We start from the raw sequence: 17,510 nt of genomic DNA on the forward strand, positions 1-17,510 counted from the left end.
AACCTTCTACTCTAAATATAGCACTTTCAGGTTATTCTTTTTACACGAAGTAATGATAAAATTGTAAGAGATGTACCATACGTATACGGACTCGCCTCCCATGTGAGCTTCTCTCTTTTGAGAAAAAGTAATTGTTACCATTAGGCTAGTTAGACAAAAGGAAAAAAAAAAGGAGTGTAAAAACTAAGCTAAAGCAACAGAAGAGACTGCAATCATCAGAATCATCACCATTTCATGATATGCGATAGCCTCCATTATTTTTACTCGAGGGCACCACATGTATTGAATTGCAGACTGACCGAATTCAGAAGACAATATAACATACTGCAAACTCATGCTGCAATCCCACCAGTTTTCAGTTTCTAAAAGTTTACAACAAAGTTGTCAGCACGCATCACCATTGTAAAGCATAGCATTCCACACATGATCCAGATGGAAAGAAAACGCGACAATATAGACATGCATCATATCATATGGAACTCTATAATACGGTAGCTGGTAAAAAACCGGCTGTGATTGAGTCCACTCCAAGCTGCTCCAGTCCAGTGAGGGTGAGGCTAGTGCTGGGTGGCCGCGCCCTGGAGGAGGCCGTCGCGGATCTGCGTGGTGATGTCGCGCACCGCACCGGGGCCGTGCGGGATGAACACCGACGAGGCCTTGGACGACGCGCCGATCTCCTTCATGGTGTCGAAGTACTGGGTGATGAGCACCATGTCCATCACGTCCTTGGCCGTGGTCCCGGGCACGTTCACGGAGAACCCCAGCACGCTGTCCCGCAGCCCGTCCACGATCGCCTGCCGCTGCCGAGCGATGCCGAGGCCGGACAGGTACTTGGCCTCCGCCTCACCCTCGGCACGCTTGATCTGCACGATCTTCTCCGCCTCTGCCTTCTCGTTCGCGGCCATCCTCAGCCTCGCAGCTGCAAAGAGCATGTCAGTGACTGTTTCTTCTCATCATGTCGGAGCTTGATTGTTGGCTAACCTGCATTGATCTCGTTCATTGCACGCTTCACGTGCTCGTCTGGTTCGATGTCGACAATGAGGGTCTGCACGATCTCAAAGCCGTAAGCCGACATGGCCTTCTCAAGTTCATCCTCCACAGCCCTGGCTATCTCATTTTTTTGCTCGAAAGCATCATCCAGGATGAGCTTTGGGACACTTGCTCTGATCACTGTTGGTACCAAACACAGACAGGCATACATCAGTAAAGGACAAGGATAACAACAATTATAGCTGTAGGCGAATCCACATCACATTCTCATATAAAAAAAGGAAGCAAAATACACTCAGAAACTAATAACAGAAACAGGACATAGAGAGAGAGAATGGTATCTGATATGATAAATCTTCAATTGTTCTAAGAATTCCTACCGTCAAAGACATAAGCTTGAATCTGGGACCTTGTGTTGCTCAGTTTGTAGAACGCGTCACTTGCTTTGCCAGCCAGAGCTCGATACTGAATAGATGCGACAACATTGACAAACACATTGTCCTGCAGAGCGTCAGGTGTTAGCAGCATCAAGGTAATTGGCAAATCAAAGCAAAAATAGAAAACACAAACACAACAATGACAACATTGACAAACACATTGTCCTGCAGAGCGTCAGGTGTTGGCAGCATCAAGGTAATTGGCAAATCAAAGCAAAAATAGAAAACACAAACACAACAATGACAACATTGACAAAAACATTGTCCTGCAGAGCGTCAGGTGTTATTCAGATTAACTAGATGCCGACAAGGATTCCCAAAAAAAGGTTACATAGAAAATTTTCTGCATATTTATTAGTCATTTTAGTGCTGTATCCTCAAGGCAATCAGTGTGCATCTGATCTAGAAATTGAAAGAACTTATCATATCAACAGAACACATAGCTTTCAGCGTCATCTAGTTTCACTAAAGAATATGCAGCCAGCTTGTCGTTGAACGGTGCCTTATGTTACTTTGATCTCAATTTTCCTAAACTTTATAACCCAGAAAGAACTAGAAAATCATCAATTCATAGTTTGGAACATATGCTCGAACAAAATGATAGTTATCCCTCTTTATTCTCTAAAAAAGCAGCTGTGCATCCATTTAATTCAACAGTGTTTAGGACAAACCTTTGTCTTAGTTTCACAGCGCACATCCAGTTGCTGCAGCCTGAGTGTGAGATGACCAGCTACACGTTTCCCAAGGAACCAAGGCAGGCAGTGGCATCCTGGCTCAAGCACATTGTCAAACTTCCCGAACTGCTCCCTGATGGCCACGGTAGACTGATCAACTTGAACACAGCAGCACAAATTGCCCATAGCGGCAGACCTGCAGTCCACGGATCACCTCTGGCAGCACCTGAATGTTTCATATATCATAAAGCCAACTTAGTACTGAGAATGGTGTGAATAAGCACAGCGATGGCATTAATAATCGCCTATAGCAAGTTAGCAACTATGCGATGAGGGACGCTTCAATTTCCACTTAAGTGCATCATTCTGTCAACATGCATTCCTATACTCAAGATAAGTACAGAATCGAACGCCAACTGAACTTGTGCTTCCAAACTTGCATCATGATCATGATGGCTAAGAAAATCAAACAATTATGCCTCACCAAATATTTAGGAATCTACACAAAATAAACTATTTATTCTATATTTCAGCCAAACTGATGCAGCACGTAACGGTATCTGCGACCATAATGATTCCATCTCCATAAGGGTGTTTTTTACAAAACCAAAATCTTCTTGGAAAGGAAGACACTTTAAATTGCTTGTAAAGATTACGAGCATATAGAACAAAAGAAATTAAGAAATTCCTGAGTAAAATCAACTATTTACTCTAGGGATTAACAGATAAGGAGACTTCTGTAAAACTCGGGAAAACAGGATAGCCAGCCCAAGGTAATTGACACCACTTACAAGATTTACTACAAAACAATGGAAGAATGTAACAACAGAACTTGCCTGGGCTAAAGAAATGGCAGAGCAGGAGAGAACTCTAAGCTAGTATCAGGGTAAGGACTAAACGACCCGGGGGGGGGGGGGGGGGGGAGGGGGGTTGTTGAGGCAGGGAAGGCATCTGCATTCTGCACCTTAAATAGAGTACAGCCTCCTCAAATATCACCTCATTACCAGTCTCCACCATGGATTAACACAAAAAGAATCCCAACTTGCCGATAATAAATTGACAAGCAATTGCGTACGAAATGATCAGCCTAGTCGTTGACATTTGACAATATCCGGGGGCAAGTCATCCGGCGATTCTACTAGACAAAAAAAACTGGAATTTTCGGTATGCAAGTGTCAGAGTAGAAGAAAAATTCCGTGCTAGGTTCCAACTTGGAGAAAGATATCCGGGAAGCAATTACAATTGCAGGCACCTACACATCTTTCAGAGAAAGAACAAATAGCACAGGAAAAAAATCAGACACATGATTGGCTGGCGTCCAAATCAGAAAGGCACAAACAATGACATTGTTGCCGATTCTTTTTGGTTTAAGAATTATTAGTAACTTGGTTGCAGTGGATAAAGATTGGGTTGTGCACACTAGACTTCGGAGCCATCGCAGCAGACGACAGCGAAGGAAAGAATATGTGGAGAGGGTAAAACCAGAGTAGGATATTTTCGGTCTAAATTAACAAGAAAAGAAAAGGCGACAGATAGTACAAGAACAAAGAAAGAAGCAGGGAAGGACGCGAGGGAGACGCAGGGTGAGGTAAAGACGCGGAGTGAAATCTCGCCGAAACTAAGCTGAGAACAAGAAGAAAGAAACCAGGCGGAATCGCAGCGTGGATCCAGTTCAATTGCTGGGTCCCTAACAAGAAAGAAAAAGTAAACGCGTCGGCTGCGAGCTTTACCTTGCGGATCCGATTGGAGAAGAGGAGAGGAAGAAGACAATGGAGCTTTCCCTTGCAGGCGCATCCTGGCTTTTGTTTGCACCCGGCCGAAGAACAGCGCAAAGTTCTTATCAAAAAAAGAAAGAAAGAGCAAAGCACAGTCGTCTTCCTCCTTTATTGGCTGGGCTGGGCTGGGCTGGATGGCCATGTTGCTTGACGGGCCCACACGACCAACCACCCTACCCGAGTGCACGTAGAGCAAGGCGGTTTTACATTACTTGCGGCGATGACATTGGAAGCACTCAGGTAGTGGACATCGTCTTCCTTCTCCCTCCCTCCCTCCCTCCTTCCCAGTTGAGCAACGCCACGACATGTAGATCCCTAACCTCTCCTCATGTATGCTTCGGCTCGTGAGGAGGTGAATGGAGAATTCCATCGGAACTGAAGTTTCTTTCATGCCCTCAAGCAAAGTATGGAATCATCGATTGATCGACACCTATATATATATACACGCTACCCATCGATGCTCCCTCTCATCTCACCATCGTTTGACACAAGCTAGCTATTTCTAGCAGTAGCCGCGATATCATTTTGACTGCAGCGCAGCTCTTGTTCCTGAGCAATACAATACACACATCCTTAGTCGTCCCTGAGATGGCAAGCAGCAGCAGCAGCAGGCAAGCAACCAATGGCAAGCAGCAGGCTGTTCAGGAGCTGGATCCCAAGTACGAGTGGCTACAGAATGACATTGACTTCATCCTACGCGTCCACCTCTCAGGTACGATAATAATTAATAATCTTCATCGTCTCATCTAGAGCCGAGAGCTAGGCCGTGTAATTTCTGAGCCACCCATGTTTTGATATGGCCTACAGCACCGTACGGTATAAAATATGTTAGCACGGTACGAAGATGGCGTCGTGACTAGAATCTTGACACAATAGGTGCTGCAAGATACGATGGTTTGGGTTATACCTGTACCGATACGGTATAATCTGTATGATTATTATTTTTTAAGTATATTCTCTAATCTCTGATATAAAATTGACATACTAAAACTTGATTTGTTTGGTAAAAGATGGTAAGAGATAAATATGTAAGTATTGTTAGATGATATGGAGTATGAAAGAGATGTGTGAACATAAAAGGTATAAATATGAGATAATAAGAGATAAATATATAAATATTGTTAAATAATATAAAGCAGGATCGTGCTTGGATCGATATAGCACGACGACGCCATAACATACTGAGGATCATACTTAGATCTTTCTAGAATTGACTCGTGTCTACATAGCACGATATCGTACCTAGTGAGTATGACACGACGTGATACGAGACACGATAAAAACAGACTGTGCCGGCATGGCCTGTCTTATCTCTAGTCTCGTCATTTATTTATCCCAAGTACGATAATACACTTTCTTCACTCGTTAATGTGCACTTACAAATTACTAGTACGAATGTGTGCCCATGAATGCATGGCTACAGGATCATACTATACTGGTTGTTTAATTCGTACGTACGTGTTGATGGTAAAAAAAAGGCTTCAGCAAAGAAGATTTCAAGGTGCAAGTCGACGGCGCTGGGCGCCTCACCGTCCGCAGCCAGCGCGTGGACGGCGGCAAGAACACCCAATTCCACAAGGTTTTCCTTCTGCCCGACACCTCCAACCTCGACGACATCAGCGGCCGCTTCGACGGCAGCGTCCTCACCCTCACCGTGCCCAAGCGCCCCACCACGCTGCACCTCACCATAAAGGAGATCAAGAAGCCCAAGGAGGCGGAGACCGAGAAGGACGAGGCGGAGCACAAGGAAGAGACCAAGAAGCCGAAGGACGATGCCGAGCCTAAGGAGCAGGGCAACAAGGCTGAGCAGGTCAAGGACGAGGTGGAGGCCAAGAGAAGCAAACCAGAGCAAGATCAGAAGACGACGACGGTGCCACCAGCCGTCAGGAAGGAAGATGTTAAGCCAAAGCCCGAGGCTGCAGCCGCACCAACAACCGAGAAGAAGCAGGCTGACGGTAAGAGGGCGACTGAGGCGGTTCATCGGGACAGCCCGGCCGAGAGAGTGAGGCGCCGCGCCGAGGAAGAAAGCGCCAAGGCAGCGGCTGCGGCAGAGGAAGCAGAGCGCGAGAGGACGGCGGCGCGCTGTTGCTGGAAAGTGGAGCTGGAGGGGCTCGCCGGCTCGGAGTGGGCGGAGGGTTTCATGGAGACAGTGACGAAAAACAAGGAGGTGATCGCGGCAGTCGCCGCCTTCTCGCTTGGCCTCTTCATCTCCAGCAGGCTCTTCTCCAGGAACTGAATTGATCGTGCAGCGGCCGCGTCACTCCATGTGGATATACACACACTTATATATAGAACCGAAATGTGAAATGTAAACATGCTTATACTTATGCAGTGATCTAAAAAAACAAACTTGAATATTAATTATTCAGATTACAGAAAATCATGCTCTAAACTCCAAACAAAATCGGAAAAACCTATAGTCTTCAACAGATGGATTGAAGCATTGGAACATCAGTGAAATAAGGGTGAACGTCGTCACATGGTCCAACAGAGTTCGAGACTCTCAGCGCTGATCATCAGTAATCACAAAAAAAAAAAATATACAGCAAGGCGTGGGAAGAACCATCGATCAGCAGCACTCCAGAACATCTGCTGAATTTGATACTTGGTTATAATAATTTATACAGTATATGCTATCATTTCAACTGGTGAAATCTCAGAGAATACAGCTGCGGCCCGAGGGTGGCAAAAATTACACATACATGATACAGAGCACAACTGAAGCTAGTAGGCTACGGTTTACAACATTTCATTAACCAGCATCTATCCTGAGCTTCATGCAGTTCTTTGCAAGCATACAAGAGGAAGACTTCTTTGTATAGGAGAACCACATCGTCATCAAGATGGCCATACGTTTTCATGTAGCATTCTAATCTATATGGGTGCAGCTGGAGCTGTCCATCGCCCAGCTCCAGCTGCTGCACGCTTACCCCATTGCCGCATCTCCTGAGCTTTGGCCAGCTGGGCGGTCAGATCCTAATCCACAAGCAGAAATAGTCAGCAGAAAGCTACCAATAGAAACTCTGCTAACTCTTCCTTCGGTTTACCAACTCCTTTAGACAAAAGATCAAGGTAGTAATCTGTGTTTGTATCTAATTCTTTTGCCTGAGTGCAAAATAAAATGTTCAGGGCATAGTACAGGCAGAAGCATAACAGGGAGTGAGTCGGATGTTGAGATACTGAAAAGAAGACTTGAGTGTGACCTTAATCCACATATCAATGGCAGCTCCACCAGATTTGTGGACCTTAGGCAGGTGCAGTTTTGCTGCGTTTCAGTGACACACGTCAGAGATCTTTCAGGACCACCATACCACTGTTATACATGAATGCAGACATGCGTGCAATGGGAGTAAGGAAACATGGAAATGTAACATACTGATTGAATCTGGCAGCACTCCTCTTTTGACCTTGACACCAAGGGAAAGAAGCATTGCAGCCTGACCATATGCCATGCTCAGATTGATTGTATAACCTTAGATTTGCTTCGCTACAAAACCAAGAAAATACAAATACAAAAGTCAGAGTAAGCATTATTCTTTTTTAAAAGAAAAACTTCAATATTGAGTCAAAGCAAATAAACTGAGCACAATGTATGAACGAATTATATTTATGCATGTCCTATTTCCTAAAATGTCTTATTTCTAATTTCCATGCCATGATTCAGCACAGCTAGCACTCAAAGAAAAAAAGGAAGATAAGTTACTTCCCGATTGTTAATTACATTTAATCTTCAGTCCCTTGCAGATATTGTCCTGGTCGTGTGACTTCGAGGTATGGTATTCCCTGACTGTACCACAAGTCCAGCAATAATTCATAAGATCTAAGCTACTACTCTCTACCAGCAATTGTCACTGCACCTCGCTCAAATTGTATAAATTGTGCCTGGTTCAATATAAGAGCTCCTTCACACATAGATATTGGTTCTGCCATTTTAACTTCATCTCATGTGCTTATATTCATGAAAAGAACTTTGTTAGTGTGTAAATGTTCCGTGAAAGGTCAAAGCAATCATCTTCTTCTGCAGATTGAATCTTTCATGGTTCATTGATCGCTACTCTCAAGTGCCCATTGAATGAAAATTTTGTAAGACGAAGGCCAGAACCTAAAAATTATAGATATAAGCTATAGCATATCTGATGGCAAACGATTTAGCTTGCTTCGGATTTTTGTTAAAAAAAATCAAGAAGAAGAAGATTATTGAACATGCAAACAGTTGAATATGCTCCATCGGCACTTGAGTTGACTTGAGTAGTGATCAACCACAGTTGAAAATGTTCCATGCAACGGTATGCTCACAAACTTTCTAATATTATATCCATAGATGAACCGAGTCATGGACATGGCAATAGAAACAGTGTAACTGTCGAAGTACTGAGTAAGGGGATATCCTGGCTAACTGGTACCATGAGGAATGTGACGATCAGCGGGAGATTTTTCCTGAACCCTAACCCATCGAGTGATCAGCCCTTGACTTGCACGAACAGAGCAAGGCTTACGCTACCAGCCTCCTTACGATATAATATGATCCCGCGATCAGCTCTTACTGGTCACGGGATGCCCATACCTAACCTATCAAATCGTATTTATTAGTGTCTACTCAATTATTTTCCTTCCCGAAGCACCTCCTCCAGCGAACAAAGTCGTGGATGGTGCAGATGAGCAACGCCCTATCTCATAGTACTAATTGCTACGGAGTGAGATGTTACGAACCGACTTACGTCACGCAACAGATGGGACAGGACGACCAAGCAAGTGAGTGAGTTTTGGGTCGATCCAGTGACTAAAAAAGGAAAGCTTGCATCCCTAATCAGCTAGTAAAGTTGACCCCAGTCAAAAAAAAAAAATATAGCATCATGTGACTACAAATTCTGCGACATGCAATTGCCAAAAGCTAAAATACAGATAGCAATTGCACATAAGGGAATTTTACTAATATTTGCCATCGACCATCACAAGCTCAATAAATTATTTCTATCTCATAATTAAAGTCACTGTAATTTCTGAAACTCTCCCTAGTAGGCTAGTACACAAGGCTTATTTGAAGTTCTTCTTTAACATCATTTTAAAGAATTTTACGCACAGGTCCATTCATGTATGAATATTGAACTTGAGCCAGACTAATTAATATCCTTGACCCAAACATGTCATTGTTAACTTCAAGTTCAAACAGTACATCATTATTCATCAACGGTGGATGGCTCGATTAAGTTGTGCTCAGTACAGTGCTGTAGCAAATGTGGTGGGCTGGTAGCTCAAAGATCATCAAAAATCTGCTACAAGACCCAAGGGCAAACAAAATGTTCGGCCTTTTCAGCCTGATCCATAACCAAAGTTGCACGTTGTTCATTCACTTGAGTAGATATTTTGACGGTACACAGAAATGCCTTAGTAAGCCTTCTGAGGAGGGCACGAACGGTAAATCGCGTCACCTAGCAAGATCTTATCGATAACGGCTGGGTAGAATGGAAAATCGCCCCCCCCCCCCCGGTCCCTTTTTTGCCAATTACTTTTGACTTTTAAGTATTAGCCCAAGCCCAAGAAAGCCCATTTTCCCAATAAAGCCCACCAGACCCAATTGGACCTAATAAAGCCCATCAGGCCCAATAACTACCCTCCACGGCGGTTTTCTGCGGCATGGCTGGATAGTGTGGGTGGTTTTCTGCTGTTATTTAATACTAGTTAAATGTTTTTCGCTATAACGGAAGTTGAATGTTAGGAGGGGTGGAAGTGCAGATGTGGGCGCGAGGGGTGGGGAGGGGAGAACGTGGAGGGTATGAAAATCATTATATATATTTTTTAAGTACTAGATAAGGGTCTTATCAAGTTTTTATTTAATTTTTTTATTAAGTAGGAGGAGATTAGAGGAGGGATGACGTAAGTGTTGGTTTATATTAGCAAAAATATGTGTTACAAGTATCTAGCTAATATTGTTAGCGAGCCATATGTAGGTGCATAGTAGCTTAACTTTCTCAATTGATGTAAATATTCATTCCGAACTCAATCATTTCTCTACTGTTTTAAATGTGTAAAAAAATAGTTTATATATTTGTTTCCGATTACAAGAATGACGCAAGTACTTCACCTCCACGTGTCCGATGGCGATCGACGTGGAGAACCCATAGCGTGCAGGAGTTGCAAATCTAGCTTGCCAAGTGGGAGTAGTGTTCTATTTCTACGTGACGACGCAAAAGGCATGTAGCTAGGTCAGGGGCGTCGTGTAGCGTAGGTGCCGCTGCTGCATGCATATATCTGCATCCATGCATGCATGTAGGGTTAGCTAAGTGGGGGTGTATATATAGAGAGAAAGATAGATAGACACGCACTCTCACACACTAACAGTATATAGCTAAGGCGGTATACAGCAAGCAGGTCGGCGCCAACGGGAATGGAAAGAAAGGAAATGAATTCAAATTGGTTGCGGCTAGCAGGTCCGATCCTCAAACTAGTGATCGACCATTCGTCGCTGTTGCAGGCAAGGAAAGGAAAAGGAAATTGTTTAATTATATTATATTAGCTTGGTGCCGTCGTCGTCTTTGATGTATCGTGGCCGGCCTCTCTCTCTCTCTCAACTGAAAAGTCGATATATATACTGATGCATGCATGCTGTGAAGTTGAGATGGATGTGCCTAAGCTAGAGCTTTTTCTTTTCCCGCAGTGCATCGATCGATCGCTCGACGGAGCGATGACTGGCTTTCCAAGCTCGACGATTCCACGGAGGAGCCAAGACAACGTTGCTGCTTTCATTTCGATCATTTGCTACATATAGCTAGCTGAATCAGAATCATGCATGCATTGTTCTTTCCTTTGCATGCACTTGCACCGGCCTTTTAGCTAGCTTCGTATAGCTGATCGACGTGCATGCATCAAGGTTGACCACCGGGCCGTATATAATTAATACTAGTTGAATATCCATGCTGTAACTGTGTAACTAAAAATTTGTATAAGATAATATTGTTTTTTTAATGAGATAGTTGAATGCTTGTACACTGCAACGGAAATAAAAATTCTTTTATCAAATATATAGTTGACTGGATAAAGCTAATACAAAGTACCACATCTGTGTATGAGAGGAAAAATAAACTCTTATCATACATGAAGATAGTGACCGTCACACGTCAGCTCTATTAGAACCCAACGTGACGCTTGAAGAACTAAATGAGTGAAGCTTCTGAATCATTGATTATGCTAGGCAAAATCAGAAGCAAAACACAAAAGACGCGACAACCATCTAAATACCAAAAAGGAACATCATAAGCTCTTAAAAACTAATGAAGAAATTTGAGCAAAATCAATGCCAAGGACTTTATGGGACGGCTAGCACCAAGTGATACTAAAATTGACACAGAACATGAAACAGTCAATCTAACCTCTTGTCATTCTCATAAGAAGAAAAAAAAAATCTAGCCATGTCTTCAGTGAGCAGGGGAATAAGAATCCATTTTGAAAAAATGCACCAAGGGCCTAGCTCTTTATTTGGTATTTATTCGTGACGTGCGCCTCAGCGCCTCCCGAGCAGTGCACCACCTGCGGTGTTTTGGCGGGTGATCTGCATGGCCAATGTCAAAGCAAAGATGGACGGGCCGGTTGACGAGATCGAGGGAGTCAAATGCAGGAAAAATAGAACGGATTTGGAGTTGAAAGATGATGCTCGCCTGATCAAGGGCGTCCAAGTTGCCAGTGTAGGCTATGGAGGGTGGTCTGTCGACAAGCATGGGAGTCTGTCAGAACAAGAGCATGTGTCCAATCACATCATGCTTACTGCAGCACATATAAACATGGGAAAACTGCAAAAACCCCCCCAAAAGTCACTTGAATTTTGACTTTCCCCCCCAAAAGTTGTTTTGTTGCAAAAAACCCCCCAAAAGTTTGACTTTGTTGCAAAAAACCCCCTAAAAATTCAAAAGAATAAAAAAATCATAAAAAAATCTAAAAAAAAACTAGAGACAATTCTAAGACCTTCTGTGAAATTTGTTTTCAAAAATAATATCCTTTGCATCATATTTAATGGAGAGGAAGTTTGGAAAAAAAAGAAAAATGTGTAGCTCATTTATTAACTCATGTTATTTTAACTTTGTCATGTCTACCATTATTTTTTCTACACAAATAATTGTTTAAGTAAACTAATAAAAGTGGTTTCACTAATTTTGGGGGTGTTATGGATTAGTTATGAATTAATCTATCTGCAACACATTTACTCAATCCTGCACGTTACAATAACTATTTCAAGATTTCATATATTTTTACAAGATAGAGGATCATCTAAGAAGACTAAAAAATTTTGTTTCATGATTTTTGGATTAGTAAATAATTAACTATGCATTTAACACGAATTAACAAATGAGTTGCACGTTTTTCTTTTTTTTCAAACTTACTCTCCATGAAATATGATGCAAAGGATATTATTTTTGAAAACAAATTGCACAAAAGGTCTTATAATTGTCTCTAGTTTTTTTAAGAATTTTTTGTGATTTTTTTAATTTTTTTTTGAATTTTTGGGGGTGTTTTTGGAACAAAATCAAACATTTGGGGGTTTTTTGCAACAAAACAACTTTTGGGGGGGAAAGTCAAAATTCAAGTGACTTTTGGGGGGGTTTTTGCATTTATCCCTATAAACATAGATGTGCCCTCCTCCCTACCAAAACGTCCCTTCTAAGAATTAACGTAATTTACTTAATTTTAAACAGAAACAACATAGAAGGGCCTAAAGCTAAACTGGTACTTCTCAAAGCAAATGTTGAATCCAAACATACCACACCATCACATGCATATAGATGACATAATCAGAGCAGTTCATAGGCAAAGTGTAGATCATTGGGAAAATAAAAATGCAAAAAATAAATAAAATTCGTCTCACCTATTATGCTCAGTGGATGCTGCGTTGTACCATCTCCTTGCTAACTTATTCCTCTCGTCCTTTCTAAAATTCTGAAGTTAAAAGTGGAATTAGTGAGAGTAATTGAGAATATGTGTATGTGTTATAGATGGCAACAGTGCCCTAACTGAACATATCTTAGCAAAATACTGATCAAGATCTGGAGTAGAAAAAATCTAGCTAATTTGGAATTTAGCATACATACAAGAAATAGGTGTTCTGTGTATTGCAAGGTACATGAAAGTAGCAGACATATCGGCATTTCGTTTGTCGACAATTATATCGGCTCTTTGCTTACACGACACTTCTATCGATGTCTATTCGGGGTCCTATCGGCACGCGAAATACTGACATGTTTTTTTGTCCGGTTTTTGCGTACCGACAGAGCTTCGGGCCGTAGACTGTCGGTATTAGGAATGCCAATAGGATCCTTATAGGCATTTTGCGTGCCGATGTATTCTTGCAGTTTTTTAAATTTAGCTATTATTTTTTTAATTTTTTAATAAAAATATATTATTAAACAAAAAGATTCTCTATTGAGGGAGCCATTCGATCTACTAGTGCGTGATCGAGGGCATCAATCCATCATAGATATGGACATAACGTGCGGTTTTGCAAATTCGAGGTGAAGTACCCATAGAAATGAAATGCATGGCGGGTTCACTACTGTGCATCGGATTCTACGTGGACAGCCACGTGCCACAACGGGGAAACGTATGGTTTTGGTCAGTCACAAAAGTTATTGGAATGTTAGCTTAGTTGCTCCCGCGAATTATTCGCTCACGAGGTGGATAAAACCTGTCACTGACGATCACGGACGTGGTGGATATCAATAGGTGTCTCCACGGTGGCAAGCATGTCCACGTGGTTTATTTGTCCCCTAGTGTCGTAGGCTGACGTGGCAAACCTCCGAGCAGAGTTCACACGGAACGGGGGCTACAGAGAGAGATAAATATAAGCAGGGGAGGAGAGGAGAGGAGAGGAGGGATAATAATAATAAATAAATAAATAAGCTAATCTTGTTTATTTATATAATAGAGAGAGAGAGAGAGAGAGAGAGAGAGAGAGAGAGAGAGAGAGAGAGAGAGAGAGAGAGAGAGAGAGGCGCGGAGAAACCGGAAGCAGTATGGGTTTGAGCCCACAGGAAAGGACGGCGGTGTCCTCCCTCCTCTCGTCGCCCCCGGTTTTGGTTCCTCCCTCCCTCGCCGCGGTTGGTTTGGGTTTGCCTTCCTCTACTACATGTATGGAGTGATGGACGGAAATATCAATCCACTTTCTCCTCCCGATTTATACCCACCTCCGATCCCTTCCCTCGCCCACGTCGTCACCGCCCCGCCGGAGCCAACCTGTCTCGCATCTTCCGGACCGTACGTCTGCCTTCCGCCCTTTCACCGGCTGCTAAAGCGAACCAAGATCCCGCTTTGGCAACGGTTCCTGGGCTCGGCGGCGCTACCGGTTCGTGAATCCTGAGCGGTCTCGCCTTGTCATGCCGGTGCAGGTCGGAGGGGGGAAGGCGACGGAGCCCAGAGGGAAGGTGGAGCTGTCGCCCACCGCCGTCGCTGACAAGGGCCGCGCCTCGTCCAAGAGGAACCGCCGCCGGCAGAAGAAGGCGTCGTCCGCCGCGGCGCCTTCTTTCTCGCCCGCGCCGGTGGCCGCGATGCAGAGGCTGTTCGACACCAGCAGGGAAGTCTTCGCAGACTCCTCGCCGGGCTTCGTGCCGCCACCGGACGCCGTGGCGCGCCTCTCGGGCCTCCTCAGTATGTATCGCGCCTCGCCTTCAGTAAGAGTAAAGCTACCGTCTTTTTGCCGAGCGCTTAGGATCTACCGACAGCGATCACAGTATGTCAGTATCCATGGATCACAAGGATGAACTTCTACCCCGAGTTATCGGCATCTTTGTTGTTCCTTTTCATTTCATCTCGTGAGGCGTCTATTTTTGTATGGTAAACTCCCGGGCTCGCTTTGGGACCATACCTCATTCAGCGCAGCTTGTGACCTGTGCTTTTGCTATGCATGTACCACCAGCAGGTTCAGCTTGCTATGCCATGGCATTTCAACAGTGCCCCGTAAGAGTGATATGTTAGTATTACCCAGCCTGACAAACGGTTACGAACACTGGTAACGTAAACTTTGCACTTCTCAGTATACACCTGCTCGCTGTAAGTTCGTATCAACCTGAGTATCAAGTATTGCTGGGGGAAAAAATGCTATAGTGCTACCTCAGCATTTGGCTTCTGAGTATTACAACAGTAAGGAGATCATTTTGCTCTTTGTTGCTTGCTTCTGAGTATTAGAACAGTCACAGCTAATGCTATGCTGATGACTATAAGTCTATAAGTATATAGTTCTTCTAAGCCTAATGGAAATTTCTACTGCCATTTGTCTAATATCAATGCTTTTTAATGCAGATGATTTAAAGCCGCATGATGTTGGGATAAACTCTAGTATGCCATATTTCAAGCACGTCAATTCTAAAGGGCCGCCTCAAGTTACTTACTTACATTTCTACGATTGCCCGAAGTTTTCGGTAATTCAACATTCTCCATTTTCGTGTATCGCTTTTTTGCGTATATCAGAACATGTGTGTGATACTCTTTTAAAGAACTGGCTAGCGAGTGTCCTACTGAAGCTTTGCATGCTTTGTGCAGTTTGGTATCTTCTGTTTACCGAAATCAGCTGTCATTCCCCTCCACAACCATCCCGGGATGACAGTCTTTAGCAAGATACTATTTGGTTCCATGCACCTGAAGTCATATGACTGGGCGAGAAGTCCTCCGGATAGTAATAATAGTACACTTGAGACCTCAGATGGTTAGTGGATGGATGACTTTCTTTCCTTCTCTTCATTTCTTGGAAAACGATCCTATGCTAGGGAGATATGTTGCTAACTGTTCATTTGCGCATCTGTTTCTTGTCCAAACCACAGGAGCTCGTTTAGCCAAGGTAAATACAGATGCTGTTTTCGATGCTTCAGCTGAGACCGTAGTTCTATACCCAGAAAATGGAGGGAACTTGCACTGTTTTACTGCGTTGACCCCTTGTGCTGTACTTGATGTGATGGGCCCCCCGTACAACTGTGCTGACGGAAGGGATTGCGCGTATTACGATGAGTCCCCGAGTTCATGGGGTGAGTTTCCTTTTCTAATATAATCTTCTGTGGTTGTTGAATCCCATGTAGAAGAAGGCAAATGCAGTCTTCACTATGAAATAGGATAAAGTACAACAAACTAATCTGGAAAGAGATGTTAACTTCAAATCAAATAGCATTGTTCTTGCTCCGTAAACTGTTAGCTGAGGAAAATGTCATCTGATTTCAGGCGGAGATGAACAATATTCTTGGCTCAAAGGGATTCCTAGCACGTTCGAAATGAAAGGTATACAGATGGTGCGAAAGTTTACTGTCTAGACAAGACTTGCTGAAGTTGTGGCAAACACTTGAAACCACTTGCGATGAGGATCATGCGAATGCCTTTAGCTTGATGTAGATATCTGTAACTGCGAAGACAGACAGATGGTACAAGGGAAAGACTGCGCTAGGAAAGTCGACAAGCGACACACTTGACATTCCTTTGGCTTATTTGGTCCGGGTTGAAACAGTCTCTTGTGATTTTCGGATGACTCTGCTTCTCTTATGTTACCTAATAGCGTGATTCAATTTGGGTGTACTGCCCGCAGGACTTTTTGGGACATGATCACCTTTTGTTTGCCCAGTACAAGTGTACGCAGGTGTTTTTGGATGTGATCATGGACCAAATTCTGTGGGTAGTTTACTTTGTTTTATGAGCAGGGAGGGTAGTCCTTTTTTGCCTGCTTGTTAGCGGCATCTCTTGTTCGTGCTTCAAGGGTTTATCTTTTGTTTCATGAACAAAGAAATGTCTTGTCACAGTGTCATACAGTATCTATCTGTGAGATGACCTTTTTTTAGCTCACCTGATTGCCCTTTTGCTCGTCTTGTGTGCAATGCAAAGCTGCGACTCGGTTTTTTTTTTTTTTTGCCGTCCCAGTTGCTTAATCTTTGCACTGCGTTTGAAGATGGAAGACTGTTTTGATGCACCAAATGGATATGGTCCAGTCGTCGTACGTCGAGAAACAAACTCTACAGGAGGCGCCAAATGAATATGATATGGTCCAGACTGCTCTCCAGATAAGGAGTTGCTTGCGACGTAGGAAGGACTAGGAACCGTCAGCAATTGAATTGTACTTGTCCTGTGTCAATTCTTCCTTCGAATCAACGAACAAGTAAAAAAAAAGGAAGTTTTTCGCATTGTCAATCTTGGTTTGGTAGCTTGGATTTGGACATGGATAACTCCAGTTTGTTGTAGCTACCGTCAGAAAGAAAGGAGACGAAAAAAAATAGTGGAAACTCGCTCCAGTTTAAGGAGGGGATTCCATTACTGGTCGATTCAAATATCTACGTGGTTTTCGTGTTACTTTTTTCTCAATCTAATAAAAATTACTAATATTTAAATAATTTATCTATTTTTTCATCTTTCCATTTATCCGGCACACGTTTCGCTATAATCATAAAAATAAATAAAAAAAATTAGAAAAGAAATTAACAAACAATCTTCTTTCGACTCTTCTTTTGGAACGGAGAAATCTCTTTTTGGAACAGAGAAATGTACCATATGAAATTCCTATCGGGTGTATGATGAATCTATAAAAGTTTTGGAGGAAATCTAACGTGAGGCTGACATGATGGAAACTTTGCACTGTGCCTGTATCTCTCTCGGAACTCCTATGTTTTTCATTCATTCAATGC

The 17,510-nt window shown here is 43.1% G+C and overlaps 4 protein-coding genes across 8 annotated transcripts; 2 read left to right on the forward strand and 2 right to left on the reverse strand.

Moving 5' to 3' along the window:
- Window positions 1-322: 322 nt before the first annotated feature.
- Window positions 323-3,968, reverse strand: LOC133929530 (hypersensitive-induced response protein-like protein 1). Of its 4 annotated transcripts, none has more exons than XM_062376319.1 (5): window positions 3,832-3,968; window positions 2,099-2,327; window positions 1,371-1,491; window positions 982-1,170; window positions 323-919 (listed from the first exon to the last, which is right to left on the reverse strand). In XM_062376319.1, exons 2-5 carry the CDS (start codon window positions 2,285-2,287, stop codon window positions 558-560), a joined length of 861 nt encoding a protein of 286 aa, XP_062232303.1. In that variant the 5' UTR covers window positions 2,288-2,327; window positions 3,832-3,968; the 3' UTR covers window positions 323-557. The 4 variants fall into 4 exon arrangements, with proteins under 4 accessions (XP_062232303.1, XP_062232305.1, XP_062232304.1 ...); XM_062376321.1 differs by lacking the exon at window positions 3,832-3,968 and adding an exon at window positions 3,066-3,142; XM_062376320.1 differs by lacking the exon at window positions 3,832-3,968 and adding an exon at window positions 2,938-3,040.
- A 200-nt stretch (window positions 3,969-4,168) lies between these two features.
- On the forward strand, window positions 4,169-6,335 carry LOC133929931 (inactive protein RESTRICTED TEV MOVEMENT 2-like). Its single transcript, XM_062376689.1, has 2 exons — window positions 4,169-4,588; window positions 5,355-6,335. The coding sequence occupies exons 1-2, from the start codon at window positions 4,465-4,467 to the stop codon at window positions 6,110-6,112; spliced, it is 882 nt and encodes a 293-aa protein (XP_062232673.1). The 5' UTR covers window positions 4,169-4,464; the 3' UTR covers window positions 6,113-6,335.
- Window positions 6,336-6,507: 172 nt separating this feature from the next.
- On the reverse strand, window positions 6,508-8,049 carry LOC133929932 (ATP-dependent Clp protease proteolytic subunit-related protein 1, chloroplastic-like). Its single transcript, XM_062376690.1, has 3 exons — window positions 7,253-8,049; window positions 7,080-7,141; window positions 6,508-6,981 (listed from the first exon to the last, which is right to left on the reverse strand). Exons 1-3 carry the CDS (start codon window positions 7,326-7,328, stop codon window positions 6,874-6,876), a joined length of 246 nt encoding a protein of 81 aa, XP_062232674.1. The 5' UTR covers window positions 7,329-8,049; the 3' UTR covers window positions 6,508-6,873.
- Window positions 8,050-13,844: 5,795 nt separating this feature from the next.
- Window positions 13,845-16,677, forward strand: LOC133929532 (plant cysteine oxidase 2-like). 2 transcript variants are annotated; one of them, XM_062376325.1, is made up of 6 exons: window positions 13,885-14,115; window positions 14,247-14,505; window positions 15,157-15,275; window positions 15,397-15,559; window positions 15,675-15,875; window positions 16,066-16,677. In XM_062376325.1, exons 2-6 carry the CDS (start codon window positions 14,406-14,408, stop codon window positions 16,152-16,154), a joined length of 672 nt encoding a protein of 223 aa, XP_062232309.1. In that variant the 5' UTR covers window positions 13,885-14,115; window positions 14,247-14,405; the 3' UTR covers window positions 16,155-16,677. The 2 variants fall into 2 exon arrangements, with proteins under 2 accessions (XP_062232307.1, XP_062232309.1); XM_062376323.1 differs by having other exon boundaries at window positions 13,845-14,505.
- The last annotated feature ends 833 nt before the right edge of the window (window positions 16,678-17,510 follow it).

This window comes from Phragmites australis, chromosome 9 (assembly GCF_958298935.1).
Source record: "Phragmites australis chromosome 9, lpPhrAust1.1, whole genome shotgun sequence".
NCBI classification, from domain to species: Eukaryota; Viridiplantae; Streptophyta; class Magnoliopsida; order Poales; family Poaceae; genus Phragmites; species Phragmites australis.